Genomic DNA, 25,052 nt, shown 5'->3' with positions numbered 1-25,052 from the left:
AGGGGCTGACAGGACACCAGACACCATAGTGGCAGATACCAAGGCTATTATTTGGTATTGGAGAGAAGAGTGCCAGCTCACCTGTACTTGCAGCACATCTCAAGGTTGGAGCACGGAAACAGATGTGAACTTGTAGGAAAATATTGTAGATTTTCCAGCTCCAGATAAAAACATTTAAATTTATTCAATCTATTTAAAAAGACACATCCACTTGTGAAGAGGAAGGGAGTGTTGCTTTACGCGTTTCAGACACTATCCTGCATCCTTTATCAAAGGCTATTATTTGGTCTCACAGGTGGGTGTTGACAGAGTGAAAGAGCAAAAGAAGGCGCCGCAAGGAAAAGTACAAATATAAATACAACACTATATAGTAAATTGGTTAGATACACCTGTGTAACTGATTAATAGAAAGACAAAGGCATATATATGATGGTATTAAATGTATCAAACCAATAATAATGTGGAATCTAAAACCATAGAGAGCAGTGTCAGCTGAGGATGTCAGTGGAGGAGAACTCCCAAGTGTATTACAGCTCAAGGCAGCTACATCAGGAAGGAGCAGTTGTAGTATACAGCTGGTACCTGCTCAGCCTGCACCTACTGGAGGATGCTATTAATTTATTCCTCAGAGCCGCCTTTTATGGCACTGAGGACTAATTGAATAACACACCCAAGCGGGTACAGGCTGTGTATCAGCTGTATACTACAGCCAACACCGTGCTGCACCAGACACATTGGAGCCTGAATGATCAGCTGAAAACAAGTCCGTCAGTCACTGGATGTAAACACATTGAAAGTAGTGGCTGAGCCTCGCACCATTCAATGTGTGGCAGCTACTGCCGATCATTGAAGAACAGCTCCTACCCTTTTGATCAGGAGCTGTGTTGCAGGACCTGGCCGAGGCCACTACACTTGGAGATGCACATTTTCTTGTATGACACAGTGAGCAAACTTTAACCGAACGACCTCTGTCGCTGTAAAATCCCAACCAAAATTTAACAATGCACAGTGCCATTATGGCATTTTTCTAAGTAGGCCCGGATCTCACTTTAGTTTTAGACCCCTGATATAAGCTAACCAAAATATGTATTGCAACTAGTGATGAGCGAGTATGTTCTGTTAACCCTTTTGGCGAGCATGCTCGAGCGAACAGAGTATCTTCAGAGTGCTCAGGTGTTATGTTTCAGTCTCTCTGTGTGCATGATTTGCGACTGTTTGACAGCTTTAATGCATGTGAGGAATGCCTAAGAAACAGACATTCCATACATGTATTAAAGCTATCAAACAGTCGCAAATCATGCACACAGTGAGACTGAAACATAACACCCGAGCACGATGAAGATACTCAGTGTTCGCCCGAGCATGCTCACCGAAACGGTTAGCAGAACATACTCGCTCATCACTAATTGCAATCATTCAGACCACACAGACCACTACATCAGACAAGTATGGAATAATGGAATAAGCATGAGGATTCTATGAAAGAAAATGAAATGCAAGAACAATCTGATATTCCCCGTAATGCTAATGAAAAATATATAGATGATATAATTCAGCGACGACATTTAAAAAATTTAAAGTTATAGGCCTGAGGCGGCTGAATTGGATTATCTTATTACAATCATTCATGATTTCATTTCTAACTGTATTGTCGGCTCCATACAGCTGAAAGTGACTGCTACATAGGCCAATCGCCATCGCGCCCACTGCAGGAGGGCAGAGTTTTATCAGCTTTACCACCACATCACCGCCGCACTGTCAGGCTGAATCCGAATTCACATCATTGTTCACACATGATTCAATCAAATCTACTAGATGTGGACATTGATGTGGATGGTGAATTTCATCCAACCAAGATCTCAATACAAAGTCTTGTCATAGTTCTAGCAATCATAATTGTGAACATGTCAGTAATTGGTGAATAAATTTAGGAATCATCTGTACTAATACTTTCTATAATCCAGGATGAGATTCATAGAGATTTTATAGAGAGATCCACAAATAACAAAAGGAGCAGAAAAGTTTGTAAATGTCAATTATTCTATTTATGCAGAAGCAACAATACCCACTATGGAACCGAACACAGAACAAACCACTACTGTATTATCAACCAACACAGGACCAGCTCCAACTCGCACAGAGGCTCCAACTCGCACAGAGGCTCCAACTCGCACAGAGGCTCCAACTCCCACACAGGCTCCAACTCCCACACAGGCTTCAACTCCCACACAGTCTCCAAGTACCGCCACTGAGTCTCCATCAACCAAGACCACTGACCCTCCAACTTCCACACAGGCTCCAAGTACCGCCACTGAGTCTCCAACAACCACGGCCACTGAGCCTCCATCTCCCACACAGGCTCCAAGTACCGCCATTGAGTCACTAACAACCACGGCCACTGAGCCTCCAACTCCCACACAGGCACCAAGTACCGCCACTGAGTCTCCAACAACCACGGCCACTGAGCCTCCAACTCCCACACAGGCTCCAACAACAATGCCCACTGAGCCTCCAACTTCCACACAGGCACCGAGTACTGCCACTGAGTCTCCAACAATCATGGCCACTGAGCCTCCAACTTCCACACAGGCTCCAAGTACCGCCACTGAGTCTCCATCAACCATGGACACTGAGCCTCCAACTCCTACACAGGCTCCAAGTACGGCCACTGAGCCTCCAACAACCACGGCCACTGAGCCTCCAACAACCACGGTCACTGAGCCTTCAACTCCCACACAGGCTCCAAGTACCACCACTGAGTCTCCATCAACCATGGCCACTCAACCTCCAGCTCCCACACAGGCTCCAACAACCATGGCCACTGAGCTCCCAACTCCCACACAGGCTCCAAGTACCGCCACTGAGTCTCCAAAAACCACGGCCACTGAGCCTCCAACTCCCACACCGGCTCCAAGTACCGCCACTGAGTCTCCAACAACCACAGCCACTGAGCCTGCAACTCCCACACAGGCTCCAAGTACTGCTACTGAGTCTCCAACAACCACGGCCACTGAGCCTCCAACTCCCACACAGGCTCCAACAACCTTGGCCAATGAGCCTCCAACTCCCACACAGGCTCCAAGTACCGCCACTGAACCTCCAACAAGCACGGCCACTGAGCCTCCAACTCCCACACAGGCTTCTAGTACCGCCACTGAGTTTCCTACAACCATGGCCACTGAGCCTCCAGCTCCCACACAGGCTCCAAGTACCGCCACTGAGTCTCCAACAACCACGGCCACTGAGCCTCCAACAACCATGGCCACTGAGCCTCCAACTCCCACACAGGCTCCAACAACCATGGCCACTGAGCTTCCAACTCCCACACAGGCTACAAGTACCGCCACTGAGTCTCCAACAAGTACGGCCACTGAGCCTCCAACTCCAACACAGGCTCCAAGTACCGCCACTGAGTCTCCAACAACCACAGCCACTGAGCCTTCAACTCCCACACAGGCTCCAACATCCACGGCCACTGAACCTCCAACTCCCACACAGGCTCCAAGTACTGCCACTGAGTCTCCAACAACCACTGCCAATGAGCCTCCAACTCCCACACAGGCTCCAACAAGCATGGCCACTGAGCCTCCAACTCCCACACAAGCTCCAAGTACCACCACTTTGTCTCCATCGACCACGGCCACTGAGCCTGCAACTCCCACACAGGCTCCAAGTACCGCCACTGAGTCTCCAACAACCATAGCCACTGAGCCTCCAACTCCCACACAAGCTCCAAATACCGCCACTTTGTCTCCATCGACCACGGCCACTGAGCCTCCAACTCCCACGCAGGCTCCAAGTACCGCCACTGAGTCTCCAACAACCATAGCCACTGAGCCTCCAACTCCCACACAGGCTCCAAGTACCACCACTGAGTCTCCATCAACCATGGCCACTCAACCTCCAGCTCCCACACAGGCTCCAACAACCATGGCCACTGAGCTCCCAACTCCCACACAGGCTCCAAGTACCGCCACTGAGTCTCCAAAAACCACGGCCACTGAGCCTCCAACTCCCACACCGGCTCCAAGTACCGCCACTGAGTCTCCAACAACCACAGCCACTGAGCCTGCAACTCCCACACAGGCTCCAAGTACTGCTACTGAGTCTCCAACAACCACGGCCACTGAGCCTCCAACTCCCACACAGGCTCCAACAACCTTGGCCAATGAGCCTCCAACTCCCACACAGGCTCCAAGTACCGCCACTGAACCTCCAACAAGCACGGCCACTGAGCCTCCAACTCCCACACAGGCTCCAAGTACCGCCACTGAGTCTCCAACAACCACGGACAGTGAGCCTCCAACTCCCACACAGGCTCCAAGTATTACCACTGAGTCTCCAACAACCACGGCCACTGAGCCTCCAACTCCCACACAAGCTCCAACACCCACGGCCACTGAACCTCCAACTCCCACACATGCTCCAAGTACTGCCAATGAGTCACCAACAACCACGGCCACTGAGCCTCCAACTCCCACACAGGCTCCAGCAACAATGGCCACTGAGACTCCAACTCCCACACAAGCTCCAAGTACCGCCACAGAATCTCCAACAACCAAGGCCACTAAGCCTCCAACTTCCACACAGACTCCAAATACCAGCACTAAGTCTCCATCAACCACGGCCACTGAGACTCCAACTCCCACACAGGCTTCTAGTACCGCCACTGAGTTTCCTACAACCATGGCCACTGAGCCTCCAGCTCCCACACAGGCTCCAAGTACCGCCACTGAGTCTCCAACAACTACGGCCACTGAGCCTCCAACTCCCACACAGGCTCCAAGTATCGCCACTGAGTCTCTGTCAACCAAGGCCACTGAGCCTCCAACTCCTAAACAGGCTCCAAGTACCGCCACTGAGTCTCCAACAACCACGGCCACTGAGCCTCCAACAACCATGGCCACTGAGCCTCCAACTCCCACACAGGCTCCAACAACCATGGCCACTGAGCTTCCAACTCCCACACAGGCTACAAGTACCGCCACTGAGTCTCCATCAACCATGGCCACTGAGCCTCCAACTCCCACACAGGCTCCAAGTACCGCCACTGAGTCTCCAAAAACCACGGCCACGGAGCCTCCAACTCCCACACTGGCTCAAAATACCGCCACTGAGTCTCCATTAACCACGGCCACTGAGCCTCCAACTCCCACACAGACTCCAAGTACCACCACTGAGACTGCAACAACCACGGCCACTGAGCCTCCAACTCTTAAGCAGCCTCCAAGTACCGCCACTGAGTCTCCAAAAACCACCGCCACTGAGCCTCCAACTCCCACACAGGCTCCAAGTACCGCCACTGAGTCTCCAACAAGTACGGCCACTGAGCCTCCAACTCCAACACAGGCTCCAAGTACCGCCACTGAGTCTCCAACAACCACAGCCACTGAGCCTTCAACTCCCACACAGGCTCCAACATCCACGGCCACTGAACCTCCAACTCCCACACAGGCTCCAAGTACTGCCACTGAGTCTCCAACAACCACTGCCAATGAGCCTCCAACTCCCACACAGGCTCCAACAAGCATGGCCACTGAGCCTCCAACTCCCACACAAGCTCCAAGTACCACCACTTTGTCTCCATCGACCACGGCCACTGAGCCTGCAACTCCCACACAGGCTCCAAGTACCGCCACTGAGTCTCCAACAACCATAGCCACTGAGCCTCCAACTCCCACACAAGCTCCAAATACCGCCACTTTGTCTCCATCGACCATGGCCACTGAGCCTCCAACTCCCACGCAGGCTCCAAGTACCGCCACTGAGTCTCCAACAACCATAGCCACTGAGCCTCCAACTCCCACACAGGCTCCAAGTACCACCACTGAGTCTCCATCAACCATGGCCACTCAACCTCCAGCTCCCACACAGGCTCCAACAACCATGGCCACTGAGCTCCCAACTCCCACACAGGCTCCAAGTACCGCCACTGAGTCTCCAAAAACCACGGCCACTGAGCCTCCAACTCCCACACCGGCTCCAAGTACCGCCACTGAGTCTCCAACAACCACAGCCACTGAGCCTGCAACTCCCACACAGGCTCCAAGTACTGCTACTGAGTCTCCAACAACCACGGCCACTGAGCCTCCAACTCCCACACAGGCTCCAAGTACCGCCACTGAGTCTCCAACAAGTACGGCCACTGAGCCTCCAACTCCAACACAGGCTCCAAGTACCGCCACTGAGTCTCCAACAACCACAGCCACTGAGCCTTCAACTCCCACACAGGCTCCAACATCCACGGCCACTGAACCTCCAACTCCCACACAGGCTCCAAGTACTGCCACTGAGTCTCCAACAACCACTGCCAATGAGCCTCCAACTCCCACACAGGCTCCAACAAGCATGGCCACTGAGCCTCCAACTCCCACACAAGCTCCAAGTACCACCACTTTGTCTCCATCGACCACGGCCACTGAGCCTGCAACTCCCACACAGGCTCCAAGTACCGCCACTGAGTCTCCAACAACCATAGCCACTGAGCCTCCAACTCCCACACAAGCTCCAAATACCGCCACTTTGTCTCCATCGACCACGGCCACTGAGCCTCCAACTCCCACGCAGGCTCCAAGTACCGCCACTGAGTCTCCAACAACCATAGCCACTGAGCCTCCAACTCCCACACAGGCTCCAAGTACCGCAAATGTGTCTCCAACCACGGCCACTGAGCCTACAACTCCCACACAGACTCCAAGTACCGCCACTGAGTCTCCAACCACGGCCACTGAGCCTGCAACTCCCACACAGTCTCCAAGTACCGCCACTGAGTCTTCAACTAACACGGCCACTGAGCCTCTAACTCCCACACAGGCTCCAACTACCGCCACTGAGTCTCCAACAACCACGGCCACAGAGTCTCCAACTCCCACACAGGCTCCAAGTACCACCACTCAGTCTCCATCAACCACGGCCACGGAGCCTCCAACTCCCACACAGGCTCCAAGTACTGCCACTGAGTCTCCAACATCCACGGCCACTGAGCCTCGAACTCCCACACAGGCTTTAACAACCACCGCCACTGAGTCTCCACCAACCACGGCCACGGAGCATCCAACTCCCACACAGGCTCCAAGTACCTCCACTGATTCTCCAACAACCACACAGGCTTCAAGTACCGCCACTCAGCCTCCACCTCCCACACAGGCTCCAAGTACCACCACTGAGTCTCCAACCACGGCCACTGAGCCTGCAACTCCCACACAGTCTCCAAGTACCGCCACTGAGCCTTCAACAAACGCGGCCACTGAGCCTCCAACTCCCACACAGGCTCCAAGTACCACCACTCAGTCTCCAACAACCACGGCCACTGGGTCTCAAACTCCCACACGGGCTCCAAGTACCGCCACTGAGTCTCCATCAACCACGGCCACGGAGCCTCCAGCTCCCACACAGGCTCCAAGTGCTGCCACTGAGTCTCCAACAACCACGGCCACTGAGCCTCAAACTCCCACACAGGCTTTAACAACAACCGCCACTGAGTCTCCATCAACCACGGCCACGGAGCCTCCAACTCCCACACAGGCTCCAAGTACCTCCACTGATTCTCCAACAACCACACAGGCTTCAAGTACCGCCACTCAGCCTCCACCTCCCACACAGGCTCCAAGTACCGCCACTGATTCTCCAACAACCACGGCCACTGAGCCTCCAACTCCCACACAGTCTCCAAGTACCACCACTGAGTCTCCAACAACCACGACCACTGAGCCTCCAACTCCCACACAGGCTCCAAGTACCGCCACTGAGTATCCAACAACCACGGCCACTGAGCCTCCAACTCCCACACAGGCTCCAAGTACCACCACTGAGTCCCCATCAACCACGGCCACTGAGCCTCCAACTTCGACACAGTCTACAAGTACCGCCACTGAGTCTCCAACAACCACGGCCACTGAGCCTCCAACTCCCACACAGGCTCCAAGTACAGCCACTGAGTCTCCAAGAACCACAGCCACTGAGCCTCCAACTCCCACACAGGCTCAAATAACCACGGCCACTGAGCCTCTGACTCCCACACAGGCTCCAACAACCACGTCCAGTGAACTTCCAACTGCCACACAGGCTCCAAGTACTGCCACTGAGTCTCCAATTCCTACACAGGCTCAAATTACTGCCACAGAGTCTCCATCAACAACGGCCACTGAGCCTCCAACTCCCACACAGGCTCCAAATACCGCCACTGAGTCTCCAACAACCACAGCCACTGAGCCTCCAATTCCCACACAGGCTCCAACAACCACAGCCACTGAGCCTCCAACTCCCACACAGGCTCCAAGTACCGCCACTGAGTCTCCATCAACCATGGTCACTGAGCCTCCAACTCTCACACAGGCTCCAACAACCACGGCCACTGAGCATCCAACTCCCACACAGGCTCCAAGTACAGCCACTGAATCTCCAACAATCACGGCTACTTGGCCTCCAACTCCCATACAGGCTCCAAGTACCACCACTGAGTCTCCATCAACCACGGCCAATGAGCCTCCATCTCCTACACAGGCTCCAAGTACTGCCACTGAGTCTCCAACAAGCAAGGCCACTGAGCCTCCAACTCCCACACAGGCTCCAACAACCACGGCTACTGAGCCTGCAACTCCCACACAGGCTCCAAGTACCACCACTGATTCTCCAACAATCATGGCCACTGAGCCTTCAACTTCCACACAGGCTTCAAGTACCGCCACTGAGTCTCCAACAACCAAGGCCACTGAGCCTCCAACTCCCACACAGGCTCCAAGTACCGCCACTGAGCCTCCAACTTTCACAGAGGCTCCAACAACCACGGCCACTGAGCCTCCAACTCCCACACAGGCTGCAAGTACCGCCACTGAGTCTCCATCAACCACGGCCACTGAGCCTCCAACTCCCACACAGGCTCCAAGTACCGCCACTGAGTCTCCAACAACCACGGCCACTGAGCCTCCAACTCCCACACAGGCTCCAAGTACCGCCACTGAGTCTCCAACAACCACGGCCACTGGGCCTCCAACTACCACACAGGCTCCAAGGACCGCCACTGATTCTCCAACAACCATGGCCACTGAGACTTCAACTTCCACACAGGCTTCAGGTACCACCACTGAGTCTCTAACAACCAAGGCCCCTGAGCCTCCAACTCCCACACAGGCTCCAACAACCACGGCCACTGAGCCTCCAACTCCCACACAGGCTCCAAGTACCGCCACTGATTCTCTAACAACCACGGCCACTGAGCCTCTTTCTCCCACACAGGCTACAAGTACCGCTACTGAGTATCCAACAACCACCGCCACTGAGCCTCCAACTCCCACACAGGCTCCAAGTACCGCCACTGAGTCTCCAACAACCAAGGCCACTGAGCCTCCAACTCCTACACAGGCTCCAAGTACCACCACTGAGTCTCCAACAACCACGGCCACTGAGCCTCCAACTCCCACGCAGGCTCCAAGTACCGCCACTGAGTCTCCAACAACCACGGCCACTGGGCCTCCAACTACAACACAGGCTCCAAGGACTGCCACTGAGTCTCCAATAACCACGGCCACTGGACCTCCAACTCCCACAGAGGCTCCAAGTACCGCCTCTGAGTCTCTATCAACCATGGCCACTGAGCCTCCAACTCCTACACAGGCTCCAAGTTCCACCACTGAGTCTCAAACAACCACGACCACTGAGCCTCCAACTCCCACACAGGCTTTAACAACCACAGCCACTGAGCCTCCAACTCGCACAAAGGCTCCAAGTACCACCACTGAGTCTCCAACAACCATGGCCACTGAGCCTCCAACTCCCACACAGGCTCCAAGTAACGCCACTGAGTCTCCAACAACCAAGGCCACTGAGCCTCCAACTACCACAAAGGCTCCAACAACCACGGCCACTGAGCCTCCAACTCCCACACAGGCTCCAAGTACCGCTACTGAGTCTCCAACAACCACGGCCACTGATACTCCAACACAGGCTCCAAGTACCGCCACTGAGTCTCCAACAATCACAGCCACGAAGCCTCCAACTTCCACACAGACTGCAAGTACCGCCACTGAGTCTCCATCAACCACAGCCACTCAGCCTCCAACTCCCACACAGACTCCAACAACCACGGCCACTGAGCCTCCAACTCCCACACAGGCTCCAAGTACCGCCACTGAGTCTCCAACAACCACGGCCACTGAGCCTCCAACTTCCACACAGGCTCCAAGTACCGCCACTGAGTCTCCAACAACCACAGCAACTGAGCCTCCAACTCCCACACAGGCTCCAACAACCACGGCCATTGAACCTCCAACTCCCACACAGGCTCCAAGTACTGCCACTGAGTCTCCAACTACCACGGCCACTGAGCCTCCAACTCCCACACAGGCTCCAACAACCATGGCCACTGAACCTCCAACTCCCACACAGGCTCCAACAACCACAGCCACTGAGCCTCCAACTCCCACACAGGCTCAAAGTACTGCCACTGAGTCTACAACAACCACGGCCACTGAGCCTCCAACTCCCACACAGGCTCCAAGTACCGCCACTGAGTCTCCATTAACCACGGCCACTGAGCCTCGAACTCCCACACAGGCTCCAAGTACCACCACTGATTCTCTAACAACCACGGCCACTGTGCCTCCAACTCCCACACAGGCTCCAAGTACCACCACTGAGTCTCCAACAACCACGGCCACTGAGCCTCCAACTCCCACACAGGCTCCAAGTACCACCACTGAGTCTCCAACAACCACGGCCACTGGGCCTCCAACTCCCACACAGGCTCCAAGTTCCACCACTGAGTCTCCATCAACCACATCCAATGAGCCTCCAACTCCTACACAGGCTCCAAATACTGCCACTGAGTCTCCAACAACCATGGCCACTGAGCCTCCAACTCCCACACAGGCTACAAGTACCGCCACTGAGTCTCCAACAACCATGGCCTCTGAGCCTCCAACTCCCACACAGGCTTCAAGTCCCGCCACTGAGTCTCTAACAACCAAGGCCACTGAGCCTTCAACTCCCACACAGGCTCCAAAAATCACGGCTACTGAGCCTCCAACTCCCACAGAGGCTCCCAGTGCCACCACTGATTCTCTAACAACCACGGCCACTGAGCCTCCAACTCCCACACAGGCTCCAAGTACCGCCACTGAGTTTCCAACAACTACGGCCACTGGGCCTCCAACTACCACACAGGCTCCAAGTACCACCACTGATTCTCCAACAACCATGGCCACTGAGACTTCAACTTCCACACAGGCTTCAAGTACCGCCACTGAGTCTCTAACAACCAATGCCCCTGAGCCTCCAACTCCCACACAGGCTCCAACAACCACGGCCACTGAGCCTCCAACTCCCACACAGGCTCCAAGTACCACCACTGATTCTCTAACAACCACGGCCACTGAGCGTCTTTCTCCCTCACAGGCTACAAGTACGGCTACTGAGTATCCAACAACCACCGCCACTGAGCCTCCAACTCCCACACAGGCTCCAAGTACCGCCACTGAGTCTCCAACAACCAAGGCCACTGAGCCTCCAACTCCCACACAGGCTCCAAGTACCACCACTGAGCCTCCAACAACCAGTGCCACTGAGCCTCCAACTCCCACACAGGCTCCAAGTACCGCCACTGAGTCTTCAACAACCACTGCCACTGGGCCTCCAACTACCACACAGGCTCCAAGGACCGCCACTGAGTCTCCAATAACCACGGCCACTAGGCCTCCAACTCCCACAGAGGCTCCTAGTACCGCCTCTGAGTCTCTATCAACCATGGCCACTGAGCCTCCAACTCCTACACAGGCTCCAAGTACCACCACTGAGTCTCAAACAACCACGACCACTGAGCCTCCAACTCCCACACAGGCTTTAACAACCACAGCCACTGAGCCTCCAACTCGCACAAAGGCTCCAAGTACCACCACTGAGTCTCCAACAACCATGGCCACTGAGCTTCCAACTCCCACACAGGCTCCAAGTGACGCCACTGAGTCTCCAACAACCATGGCCACTGAGCCTCCAACTACCACAGAGGCTCCAACAACCACGGCCACTGAGCTTCCAACTCCCACACAGGCTCCAAGTACTGCTACTGAGTCTACAACAACCACGGCCAATGATCCTCCAACTCCCACACAGGCTCCAAGTACCACCACTGAGTCCCCAAAATCCACGGCCACTGAGCCTACAACTCCCACACAGGCTCCAAGTACCACCACTGAGTCTCAAACAACCACAGCCACTCAGCCTCCAACTCCCACACAGACTCCAACAACCACGGCCACTGTGCCTCCAACTCCCACACAGGCTCCAAGTACCGCCACTGAGTCTCCATCAACCACGGCCACTGAGCCTCCAACTCCTACACAGGCTCCAAGTACCGCCACTGAGTCTCCAACAACCACGGCCACTGAGCCTCCAACTGCCACACAGGCTCCAAGTACAGCCAAGGAGTCTCCAACAACCATGGCCACTGATCCTCTAACTCCCACACAGGCTCCAAGTACCGCCACTGAGTCTCCAACAACCATGGCCACTGAGCCTCCAACTCCGACACAGCCTCCAAATACCCTCACTGAGTCTCCAATAACCATGGCCACTGGGCCTTCAACTCCCACACAGGCTCGAAGTACCACCACTGACTCTCCAACAACCACGGCCACTGGGCCTCCAACTCCCACACAGGCTCCAAGTTCCACCACTGAGTCTCCATCAACCACATCCAATGAGCCTCCAACTCCTACAAAGGCTCCAAATACTGCCACTGAGTCTCCAACAACCACGGCCACTGAGCCTCCAACTCCCACACAGGCTTTAACAACCACGGCCACTGAGCCTCAAACTCCCACACAGGCTCCAAGTACCGCCACTGAGTCTCCAACAACCACGTCCTCTGAGCCTCCAACTCCTACTCAGGCTTCAAGTCCCGCCACTGAGTCTCTAACAACCAAGGCCACTGAGCCTTCAACTCCCACACAGGCTCCAACAACCACGGCTACTGAGCCTCCAACTCCCACACAGGCTCCCAGTACCACCATTGATTCTCCATCAACCACGGCCACTGAGCCTTCAACTTCTACACAGGCTTCAAGTACCGCCACTGAGTCTCCAACAACCAGCGCCACTGAGCCTCCAACTCCCACACAGACTCCAAATACCGTCACTTATTCTCTAACAACCACGGCCACTGAGCGTCTTTCTCCCTCACAGGCTACAAGTACGGCTACTGAGTATCCAACAACCACCGCCACTGAGCCTCCAACTCCCACACAGGCTCCAAGTACCGCCACTGAGTCTCCAACAACCAAGGCCACTGAGCCTCCAACTCCTACACAGGCTCCAAGTACCACCACTGAGCCTCCAACAACCAGTGCCACTGAGCCTCCAACTCCCACACAGGCTCCAAGTACCGCCACTGAGTCTTCAACATCCACGGCCACTGGGCCTCCAGCTACCACACAGGCTCCAAGGACCGCCACTGAGTCTCCAATAACCACGGCCACTAGGCCTCCAACTCCCACAGAGGCTCCTAGTACCGCCTCTGAGTCTCTATCAACCATGGCCACTGAGCCTCCAACTCCTACACAGGCTCCAAGTACCACCACTGAGTCTCAAACAACCACGACCACTGAGCCTCCAACTCCCACACAGGCTTTAACAACCACAGCCACTGAACCTCCAACTCGCACAAAGGCTCCAAGTACCACCACTGAGTCTCCAACAACCATGGCCACTGAGCTTCCAACTCCCACACAGGCTCCAAGTGACGCCACTGAGTCTCCAACAACCATGGCCACTGAGCCTCCAACTACCACAGAGGCTCCAACAACCACGGCCACTGAGCTTCCAACTCCCACACAGGCTCCAAGTACTGCTACTGAGTCTACAACAACCACGGCCAATGATCCTCCAACTCCCACACAGGCTCCAAGTACCACCACTGAGTCCCCAAAATCCACGGCCACTGAGCCTACAACTCCCACACAGGCTCCAAGTACCACCACTGAGTCTCAAACAACCACAGCCACTCAGCCTCCAACTCCCACACAGACTCCAACAACCACGGCCACTGAGCCTCCAACTCCCACACAGGCTGCAAGTACCGCCACTGAGTCTCCATCATCCACGGCCACTGAGCCTCCAACTCCTACACAGGCTCCAAGTACCGCCACTGAGTCTCCAACAACCACGGCCACTGAGCCTCCAACTGCCACACAGGCTCCAAGTACCGCCACTGAGTCTCCAACAACCATGGCCACTGATCCTCTAACTCCCACACAGGCTCCAAGTACCGCCACTGAGTCTCCAACAACCATGGCCACTGAGCCTCCAACTCCGACACAGCCTCCAAATACCGTCACTGAGTCTCCAATAACCATGGCCACTGGGCCTTCAACTCCCACACAGGCTCGAAGTACCACCACTGACTCTCCAACAACCACGGCCACTGGGCCTCCAACTCCCACACAGGCTCCAAGTTCCACCACTGAGTCTCCATCAACCACATCCAATGAGCCTCCAACTCCTACAAAGGCTCCAAATACTGCCACTGAGTCTCCAACAACCACGGCCACTGAGCCTCCAACTCCCACACAGGCTTTAACAACCACGGCCACTGAGCCTCAAACTCCCACACAGGCTCCAAGTACCGCCACTGAGTCTCCAACAACCACGTCCTCTGAGCCTCCAACTCCTACTCAGGCTTCAAGTCCCGCCACTGAGTCTCTAACAACCAAGGCCACTGAGCCTTCAACTCCCACACAGGCTCCAACAACCACGGCTATTGAGCCTCCAACTCCCACACAGGCTCCCAGTACCACCACTGATTCTCCATCAACCACGGCCACTGAGCCTTCAACTTCTACACAGGCTTCAAGTACCGCCACTGAGTCTCCAACAACCAGCGCCACTGAGCCTCCAACTCCCACACAGACTCCAAATACCGTCACTGAGTCTCCAATAACCATGGCCACTGGGCCTTCAACTCCCACACAGGCTCGAAGTACCACTACTGAGTCTCCAACAACCACGGCCTCTGGGCCTCCAACTCCCACACAGTCTCCAAGTTCCACCACTGAGTCTCCATCAACCACATCCAATGAGCCTCCAACTCATACACAGGCTCCAAATACTGCCACTGAGTCTCCAACAACCATGGCCACTGAGCCTCCAACTCCCACACAGGCTCCAAGTACCGCCACTGAGTCTTCAACAACCACGGCCTCTGAGCCTCCAACTCCCACACAGGCTTCAAGTCCCGCCACTGAGTCTCTAACAACCAAGGCCAGTGAGCCTTCAACTCCCACACAGGCTCCAACAACCATGGCTACTGAGCCTCCAACTCCCACACAGGCTCCAAATACCACCACTGATTTTCCAACAACCATGGCCACTGAGACTTCAACTTCCACACAGGCTCCAAGGAGCGCCACTGAGTCTCCTATAACCACGGCTACTGAGCCTCCAACTCCCACACAGGCTCCAAGTACCACCACTGATTCTCCAACAACCATGGCCACTGAGACTTCAACTTCCACACAGGCTTCAAGTACCGCCACTGAGTCTCTAACAACCAAGGCCCCTGAGCCTCCAACTCCCACACAGGCTCCAACAACCACGGCCACTGAGCCTCCAACTCCCACACAGGCTCCAAGTACCGCCACTGAGTCTCCAACAACCACGGCCACTGGGCCTCCAACTACCACACAGGCTCCAAGGACCGCCACTGAGTCTCCAATAACCACGGCCACTGGGCCTCCAACTCCCACAGAGGCTCCAAGTACCGCCTCTGAGTCTCTATCAACCATGGCCACTGAGCCTCCAACTCCTACACAGGCTCCAAGTACCACCACTGAGTCTCAAATAACCACGACCACTGAGCCTCCAACTCCCACACAGGCTTTAACAACCACAGCCACTGAGCTTCCAACTTGCACAAAGGCTCCAAGTACCACCACTGAGTCTCCAACAACCATGGCCTCTGAGCCTCCAACTCCCACACAGGCTCCAAGTAACGCCACTGAGTCTCCAGCAACCAAGGCCACTGAGCCTCCAACTACCACAGAGGCTCCAACAACCACGGCCACTGAGCCTCCAACTCCCACACAGGCTCCAAGTACCGCTACTGAGTCTCCAACAACCACGGCCACTGATCCTCCAACTCCAACACAGGCTCCAAGTACCCCCACTGAGTCTCCAACAATCACAGCCACTGAGCCTCCAACTTCCACACAGGCTGCAAGTACCGCCACTGAGTTTCCATCAACCACAGCCACTCAGCCTCCAACTCCCAAACAGACTCCAACAACCACGGCCACTGAGCCTCCAACTCCCACACAGGCTCCAAGTACCGCCACTGAGTCTCCAACAACCACAGCCACTGAGCCTCCAACTCCCACACAGGCTCCAAGTACCGCTACTGAGTCTCCAACAACCACAGCCACTGAGCCTCCAACTCCCACACAGGCTCCAACAACCACGGCCACTGAACCTCCAACTCCCACACAGGCTCCAACAACCACGGCCACTGAACCTCCAACTCCCACACAGGCTCCAACAACCACGGCCACTGAACCTCCAACTCCCACACAGGCTCCAACAACCACAGCCACTGAGCCTCCAACTCCCACCCAGGCTCAAAGTACTGCCACTGAGTCTACAACAACCATGGCCACTGATCCTCCAACTCCCACACAGGCTCCAAGTACCACCACTGAGTCCCCAAAATCCACGGCCACTGAGCTTACTACTCCCACACAGGCTCCAAGTACCACCACTGAGTCTCAAACAACCACAGCCACTCAACCTCCAACTCCCACACAGACTCCAACAACCAAGGCCACTGAGCCTCCAACTCCCACACAGGCTCCAAGTACCGCCACTGAGTCTCCAACAACCATGGCCACTGAGCCTCCAACTCCGACACAGGCCCCAAATACCGTCACTGAGTCTCCAATAACCATGGCCACTGGGCCTTCAACTCCCACACAGGCTCGAAGTACCACCACTGAGTCTCCAACAACCACGGCCACTGGGCCTCCAACTCCCACACAGGCTCCAAGTTCCACCACTGAGTCTCCGTCAACCACATCCAATGTGCCTCCAACTCCTACACAGGCTCCAAATACTGCCACTGAGTCTACAACAACCACGGCCACTGAGCCTCCAACTCCCTCACAGGCTTTAACAACCACGGCCACTGAGCCTCCAACTCCCACACAGGCTCCAAGTACCGCCACTGAGTCTCCAACAACCATGGCCTCTGAGCCTCCAACTCCCACACAGGCTTCAAGTCCCGCCACTGAGTCTCTAACAACCAAGGCCACTGATCCTTCAACTCCCACACAGGCTCCAACAACCTCGGCTACTGAGCCTCCAACTCCCACACAGGCTCCCAGTACCACCACTGATTCTCCAACAACCACGGCCACTGAGCCTTCAACTTCTACACAGGCTTCAAGTACCGCCACTGAGTCTCCAACAACCAGCGCCACTGAGCCTCCAACTCCCACACAGGCTCCAAATACCGTCACTGAGTCTCCAATAACCATGGCCACTGGGCCTTCAACTCCCACACAGGCTCGAAATACCACCACTGAGTCTCCAACAACCACATCCAATGAGCCTCCAACTCCCACACAGGCTCCAAGTACCGCCACTGAGTCTCCAACAACCAAGGCCACTGAGCGTCCAACTTCCACAGAGGCTCCAAGTACCGCCACTGAGTCTCCATCAACCACGGCCACTGAGCCTCCAACTCCCACACAGGCTCCAAGTACCGCCACTGAGTCTCCATCAACCACGGCCACTGAGCCTCCAACTCCCACACAGGCTCCAAGTACCGCCACTGAGCCTGCAACAACTATTAGTCCAAAGACAACCACAACTGCTAGAAATGTAGTTCCATTAAAATTCAGGATTATAAACAGATCATATACGGACAGTCTCAAGGACACATCGTCTGCAGACTATAGAACAAGGTCCACTGAAGTACAAGAGAATGTAAGTAACAATGTATTAATCTCCATACTCTTTTTAAACATTGTTAGGATGCATTCTATATGTATTTCATAAGACGCTGATGTTGTACCATGTACTACCAGGCAGAGATATGGAAGATTTATTCTCTCATCTGATCCTCTCCACTGTGGGAGGTTTCATCTAATTTAATGGATTCCTGTAAACCACATGCATTAAGGCCTCATTCAGATGTCCGAGAGTTTTGCACATATTCCATCCGTGATTTTCAAAGATAAAACATATACGGTGCTTATTAAAGTCTATGGTGCTTATTCACATGTCCGTTTTTTGTCGAGTTTGTGTCTGCACAAAAATCCCTGGGACATGTTAATTTTTTATCTGAGCTACAGATCAAAATTACAGATACAAGTCTTTGGTCAGTGAAAATTACGGACAGCACTTGGATGGCATCAGTGTGGGCTGCCCGTGTGCTGCCCATGATTAACATTGTAATAGATAGGAGAAGCTTTGTAATCTTTTTTTTTTCTACTTGCGGCTTGAAAATAACTGATAAATTCTGACACAAAGGCCAAACTCTGATGAAAATCAAATGCAAAGCACTGCTGGCACTCAGACTGATTATATGGATGTCGGAATCAGGTCTAATAGTGTTGTTTTAAAACCAGTCTAAGAAAGGAGGTGAAATTAACTCATTAAAAGGTTCCTACGATATCAGTAATGTTTTGCATTTTTATCTTTTTGACAGTTATAATAATGAAATCTACGACTGATCAGAACAGATGTAGTAGATTTGGGACACATTTTGCACCATTTCCTCTTCCTTTAATTACATGTTCATCATCTGCTGCGTCGGTCAAATCTAGGAGTGTAGACTGCAGCAGACCAGACTAGAAGCTACAACATCGGATGATGAGGGTATTACCACTGTCATTACTGGAGCTCTCACCCTTTTCTCCTTTCATCTCTCTCTACAGGTGCTGAAAATTTTAAGGATAATTTGGTGGGCGGTTAAAACAATAAGAGACATAGAATTCATGTAAGTGATTATTATATATAAGTGTGAAGAATTTGTTACAATTTTGCTCAAAATTCATAAAAATGGACTCACAAAGTTTGATAAATTAGTGCAAATTCAAAGATGTTTCTTTTTTGGGCTTTTTTTACACCTATTTAGAGTAAAATGAGACACAATCTCCAATGAGTTTTAAAATGTCACATGTTATTCTTCAACTATGCAAAATTATTTGACAGATTTTATAAGGTACTGGGGTACAATTGCTCAAAAAATTGTGACATTTTAAAAAGTAAAAAATGATGACTAAAAACCACCTTGAAAATGCTGAAAGAAAAACAAAAAAAAACAAAACAAACAAGTAAACTGAAAAAATGTGCAAATGAAATAATGAATAGAGTGCAAACACAGAGTCGCTCTTAGAACAATTTTTATACTAGAAAAAAGGTGCAAAAGCCAGATGAATCGGCCCCTAAGACTTTTCTTTATCCAAGACAGATACTGAGTCAGACGTCAGATTACTGGTGATTAATATTAAAATGTTGTGACCCCCATGATGAATAATGTAGGGCCCTTTGTCCCCTTTTCTTCAATCACAGCACAACATTCAGAAGTTATAATGAGCGGTAGTTGAGCGTGTTCTGCGGCTTCATATAGCTGCAGACTAATAAAGCACCACTCCAGCGGGTTTTGTTTTTCTGCACTGGAGTGGATCCTTAAATGTAAGCCCCCTGCACCCGTTCTTATATTCATCTTCTGGCGGCTTCACCTTTTAATGACAGCCCTCCGGTCCGGCGCCATCTTGTGCCTGTAACCTCTGACTGGCCAGAAGTCAGAAGAGTTACAACACAAGACTTCAATGCAAATCTATGAGAGCCAGAACGAGGTCCACATAGACTGGTATTGAAACGTGACCTCCGCGCCTATCCATGAAACACAGGAGCTACCAGCACTTTTGGCCAGAGACCGACGAGAGCAACGCTGGAAAAGGATGAAGACGGCGGCAGGTAAATATGAGACAGGGGGCAGGGGACTTACATCTAAAGCACCACTCCAGTGGTGAAATTAAAAAAACGCAGGAGTGGTGCTTTAAATAAATCACTAGACACTTTCCCTTGCTTGTTCCTGTAATTCTAATTGAATCATATAGTCATGCCATATAGAGGAACGGAATTTTATGTTCCCATGATGGGCTCTTGGTGTGTTTTTGACTGTGTGTATTTTTGTTGTATCAAAAACACAGCGTCTTACAGTTTCAGCAAAGTGGATGGGATTTATAGAAATCTCATTCCCAATGTGCTTTTTTGTACTCAGCGTAACCTGACCTGTGGTGTGTTTCACATCTGCAGAATATACACTGAGTTTTCTGTGCGGATTTTCCCCATAGATTTGAATTAAATTAGTAAAATCCACAGGTAAAAAACGCACATGCGTCTTTGATGTGTTTCTGTGACAAACACATCAAAAACACATGTAATGCGCACCTAAGTATATATCAATAAAGTTTTGTCAAAGCCAAATACCAGGTGTGAAGAAAAGAAATGGCAACAGGGAGACCCCGCAGGATCTCGCTGTTGACACCACTTGTGATGGATCCACACCCCGCCACCCACCTGATGTCACAATTACGTCAGATGTAGCACGTGGTACGGATCAGCCCTTTGAACCAATGTGACATTCCACACCCCCCTGAGGGATGCGTAAGGTCAGATTGGTACAGTTATGCACAGACACCCCCTGTCCACATGGGTACAGGAAGGCACCAGGGAGTGGGGAGAGGAGGCCCACTCAGTCACTGACGTGGCAGCACACGTGCCCACAACCCTGACTGAGGCGGAGAGGCTTCGTTCACTAGATCCAGTGAATCAAAGCCTGGTCGGACTGGGAGAGCTGCCACCAGTTTTTATTTGATATAGCAGACTTATATCGGGCTAGAAACCAGCCCGGTAGCGTGTTTCGTTGGACCGAACAACAGGCGTAAGGTTCGTGGATTGAGATAAAAAAACAGCCAAAGGTTAAATTATACATTTAATCGCCATAAGGGCACACTAAACAATACACTATATACATAAGGGTTATACATACACAGTGGTCAGAGTTACAAACACAAAAACATGGGTACGAAAGATGTAAAACAGTTATTAAGAGTCAGTTATCGGTTGTATGGAAGATATGGCTGTCGGGGAAGGGCTGCCACATGGGAGGTGTGCAGGCCTTCTCTTTGTTGTTGCAGGACTTTCCCCACATGACTTGATGCCCAGGAAAAGACACTGGGCTCGGCCAGCAGGGACTGATAAACTCTCTGGGTCACTCCCACTTCCACCCCCTGCTTGAGCCCAAGTCTCCACCCCTGTTCTCTCCCAGCTACAGATTCCCAAAAACAAAGATGGGCTATACCTCCTTACTGGACGATGCTAGGAAGCTGGTTCTGATGTCATCGGATCCAGCCAGGCCCCTGCTACACGTGGATACCTAACACTGGGGTCCTAGGGGCCCCTGCAAGGCTGTGCTGGGTATCTCTCCATCCAGGCACGCTGGACTGTGTTTAAAGCTAGGGTGACGTTATCTTAGGTTTCCAAAGATCTGGTTGATTTATCACTGAGATATATCGTCTTCCCATAATTCGCTGTTGAATTATCGTATTTTACACAAAGAGCACATGGCTTGGGGGAATGGCCTGCATGCAGCAGCTTCACAGCTGCTGTTGGTGGGGGCTTTTGTCACTCACTGTGTCTCTTAGCCCCCTCCCCTCTGCTTGAGCAGCAGTGGTGTCGGATTTACATATGTAAAGCTCTGTAAAACCTGCCTGGCAGTCTACAGTGATCGACAGGGGATTACCTTGAATATCTTCATGCCAGGAAGCATCAAAAACAGCTTTACTTAAAGCACAACACATCAAAAACGCAACAAAAACGCAGCCTCAAAAACGAGATAAAAATGCAAGTTTATAAAACGCATACAAAAATACAATGAAAAACTGCAAGTAGCCTAATTTAAATACGTGCAGAAATGGTTCAGAAATTCTGCAGCATCAAAAACTCATCAAAAGCTCATCGTGGGAAAGTAGTCTAAGGCCACGTTCACACGTTCAGTATTTGGTCAATATTTTACATCAGTATTTGTAAGCCAAAATGATGGGTGGGTGAAAAATGCAGAAGTCGCAAAAGAGAAAAAATTTTCATATCACCTTAATGCATACAGTGTTTATAATGAGGACTTAAAACAATTTTTAGTACTATCAGTGGAGTTCTTAGTTAGCCACAATTATTTTTCTTTCAATGGCAAATTTTTTCTGCAGAAATGTGGAGCATCGATGGGGGCAGGTTTCTCGCCATCCATAGCCAACATATTCATGGCTTTTTGGGAAGAACATTTCATTTTTTTGGATTCTAGTCCTTTCTCCTCCCATATCAGTTGGTATGGCCGCTATATAGACGATCTACTCCTGATATGGGATGGGACAAGGACAGAAGCAGAGGACTTTCTCAAATTCATTGCGGACAATTCCATGAATCTCACTTTTACTCATAATTTACAACATAAATCTATTGATTTTTTAGATGTTACCTGGCCATTACACCTTATAGAAAGAGTCTATCTAGGAATTCCATCTTATTGGCTTCTTCTTGTCATAACAAAAAAACTATTACAAATATACCGGTAGGTGAATTAATACGCACCAAAAGAAATACGAGTAACGCACAACAATATAAGACAGAGGCAAACAAAGTTATGAATAGACTATCAGCAAAACAATATCCTGACTGGATGCTAAATAGAGCACATCATATTGTAACCAAAAAAGACAGGTGGGATGTGATTAGAACAAAACCTAAAATCATAACTAAAATGTCTGATCATGTTACATTTGTTTCTCAATATAGCCCTCAATTTTCTTCAATAAAAAATATAATAAGTAAATACTTACCCATGCTATATGCGGATCCTAAATTAAGGGAAGCGCTTTCAACACCTGTTAGATTCACAGCCCGCAGAGCACCCACTTTGGGTGATCTATTATCTCCGAGTCTATATTTGAATGAAACTCAATCTAGTCCAACTACCTGGCTACACACAACCGGTTTTTATAAGTGTGGACATTCCATTTGTACGTGCTGCACTCACATAACTAGTACTAAAACCTTCATATCTTTTTCTACTAATGCAAAATATAATATAAAAAATGTATTAATTGCAACTCCACCTACGTTATATATATTATTTCATGCAATACATGCCATCTTCAATATGTGGGATGCACTTGCAATCCTTTAAAAAAACGTATCAGACGCCACCTGTCAGACGCCCATAATAAATTGACTACAAAATGTTCTGCGGCATCAAGACATTTTTCTATGTGTCATAATGGGGACACCACAGTCTTTAGTGTAATTGGTATTGAGAGAGTCATAAGACCACATAGGGGTGGCGATCATAGGAGAAAGCTCCTTAATAGAGAAAGTTGGTGGATTTATACATTGAACACACGCGCACCGGCCGGCATGAACAACAGACATGACCTGATGTATCATTATGAATGAGAACTTCTTTCCCCCATCCTGTTCCTCCACATATATTAGTGGATACAATTTAAATAACTTCATTTATCCATTTACTATCTCCTGTATTATAATCCTTTCCCTGCTGGGATACTACAGGGATTCAAGTATTTTATCATGTTATATGTTTTTATTCATTATGTCTGTTTAATTTTGATTGGCTTACCTTTCAACATGTGATCAGCAGGATATGACATATAATGCCATTTCCTTGCGGTTTCTTTCCATGCAATGATTAAGAACTCATAGTTCGAAACGCGTTTGCTGATTTCTTCCTAAGGTGTTTTACTAAATTTTCATGACCTAATAAATTTAATTGATTTTAGAAGATTTGCTCAGCTGCATTTTCCTGGTTCCCTCAAAAATGCAGAAGTGGTGACGTGTTTTTATTATACTTTTTCTCTGATTATTCCACTCCTGATTTTGGCGCAGTCAGACAGCCGTATAACACGGATGACGATCGCACCGCAATCCTCGGACTGGCCGGCGGCTCTCCTGATTCGAGCGTAGAAATATTGTGCTGTCACGCTCGGGTCAGGAGAGCCGGTTTATAATGAGCGGAGGTTGAGCGTGTGCTGCGGCTTCATATAAATGCAGACTATTAAATAAACCAATGGGCACTTTCCCTTAGCTGTTTCTGTAGCTCCCATTGAATCATACAGTCGTACCATATGGAGGAAAGTAAGATTTAACATATATTTGTATATAGGTAAATGACCAGGTGGTCAAAATTCCCATCAATAGCCACCAAAAAGTCTGACTATGGCTGCAACTCCTTGTCCTCAGGTAAAGCAGACTGCATCTCTACAGTAAAATTATAGGAATAGTTACAGGAAAATGTCTATTTCATGGGAGGGTGAAGGGTGTGAGGATGACTGGTATAAGAAGGATATAAAGAAACACACTTATTTCTAAATCTAATGTATATAATTGTCTTATCCCGCAATATTGGCGCCAACTTTAAACACCGCTCTGCACAGAGGTCAGCGGCGATGCAGCCGAAGTACCCCGACCGGCGGCGCCGCTGACCTCCATGCGGCTACCGTCGAGAGATCAGCAGCAAGTGTGAAGGGAGGACCGGGGAGCGGCACCGCCGGTCGGGATATTTCTGCTGCGAGCAGCCGGTCATCTCCCGCAGCGCCGCTCCCCGGTCCTCACTAATACAATTCGCTGATTGGTCGCGGCCGACAGCCGCGACCAATCAGCGATATTGGCGCCAAATTTAAACACTGCTGTGCTGATTGGTCGCGCCCGCCAGCCGCGACCAATCAGCGATATTGGCGCCAAATTTAAACACCGCTGTGCTGATTGGTCGCGCCCGCCGGCCGCGACCAATCAGCGATATTGGCACCAAATTTAAACACCGCTGTGCTGATTGGTCGCGCCCGGCGGCCGCGACCAATCAGCGATATTGGCGCCAAATTTAAACACCGCTGTGGTGATTGGTCGTGCCCGCCGGCCGCGACCAATCAACGATATTGGCGCCAAATTTAAACACTGCTGTGCTGATTGGTCGCGCCCGCCGGCCGCGACCA

General features: G+C 51.3%; 2 protein-coding genes across 2 annotated transcripts; both read left to right on the top strand.

Moving 5' to 3' along the window:
- Positions 1–2,622: 2,622 nt before the first annotated feature.
- LOC141157711 (uncharacterized) lies at positions 2,623–13,196 on the top strand. Its single transcript, XM_073645256.1, has 6 exons — positions 2,623–2,659; positions 3,431–3,765; positions 9,487–10,083; positions 10,930–12,252; positions 12,988–13,057; positions 13,177–13,196. The coding sequence occupies exons 1-6, from the start codon at positions 2,623–2,625 to the stop codon at positions 13,194–13,196; spliced, it is 2,382 nt and encodes a 793-aa protein (XP_073501357.1).
- A 1,021-nt stretch (positions 13,197–14,217) lies between these two features.
- On the top strand, positions 14,218–15,887 carry LOC141157710 (uncharacterized). The gene is made up of 2 exons (XM_073645255.1): positions 14,218–15,514; positions 15,865–15,887. The coding sequence occupies exons 1-2, from the start codon at positions 14,218–14,220 to the stop codon at positions 15,885–15,887; spliced, it is 1,320 nt and encodes a 439-aa protein (XP_073501356.1).
- The last annotated feature ends 9,165 nt before the right edge of the window (positions 15,888–25,052 follow it).

Source organism: Phyllobates terribilis, unplaced genomic scaffold (assembly GCF_046119375.1).
Source record: "Phyllobates terribilis strain yellow unplaced genomic scaffold, ASM4611937v1 Scaffold_8__6_contigs__length_399053987, whole genome shotgun sequence".
Taxonomy (NCBI): domain Eukaryota; kingdom Metazoa; phylum Chordata; class Amphibia; order Anura; family Dendrobatidae; genus Phyllobates; species Phyllobates terribilis.
This window is presented reverse-complemented; position numbering and strand designations above follow the sequence as displayed.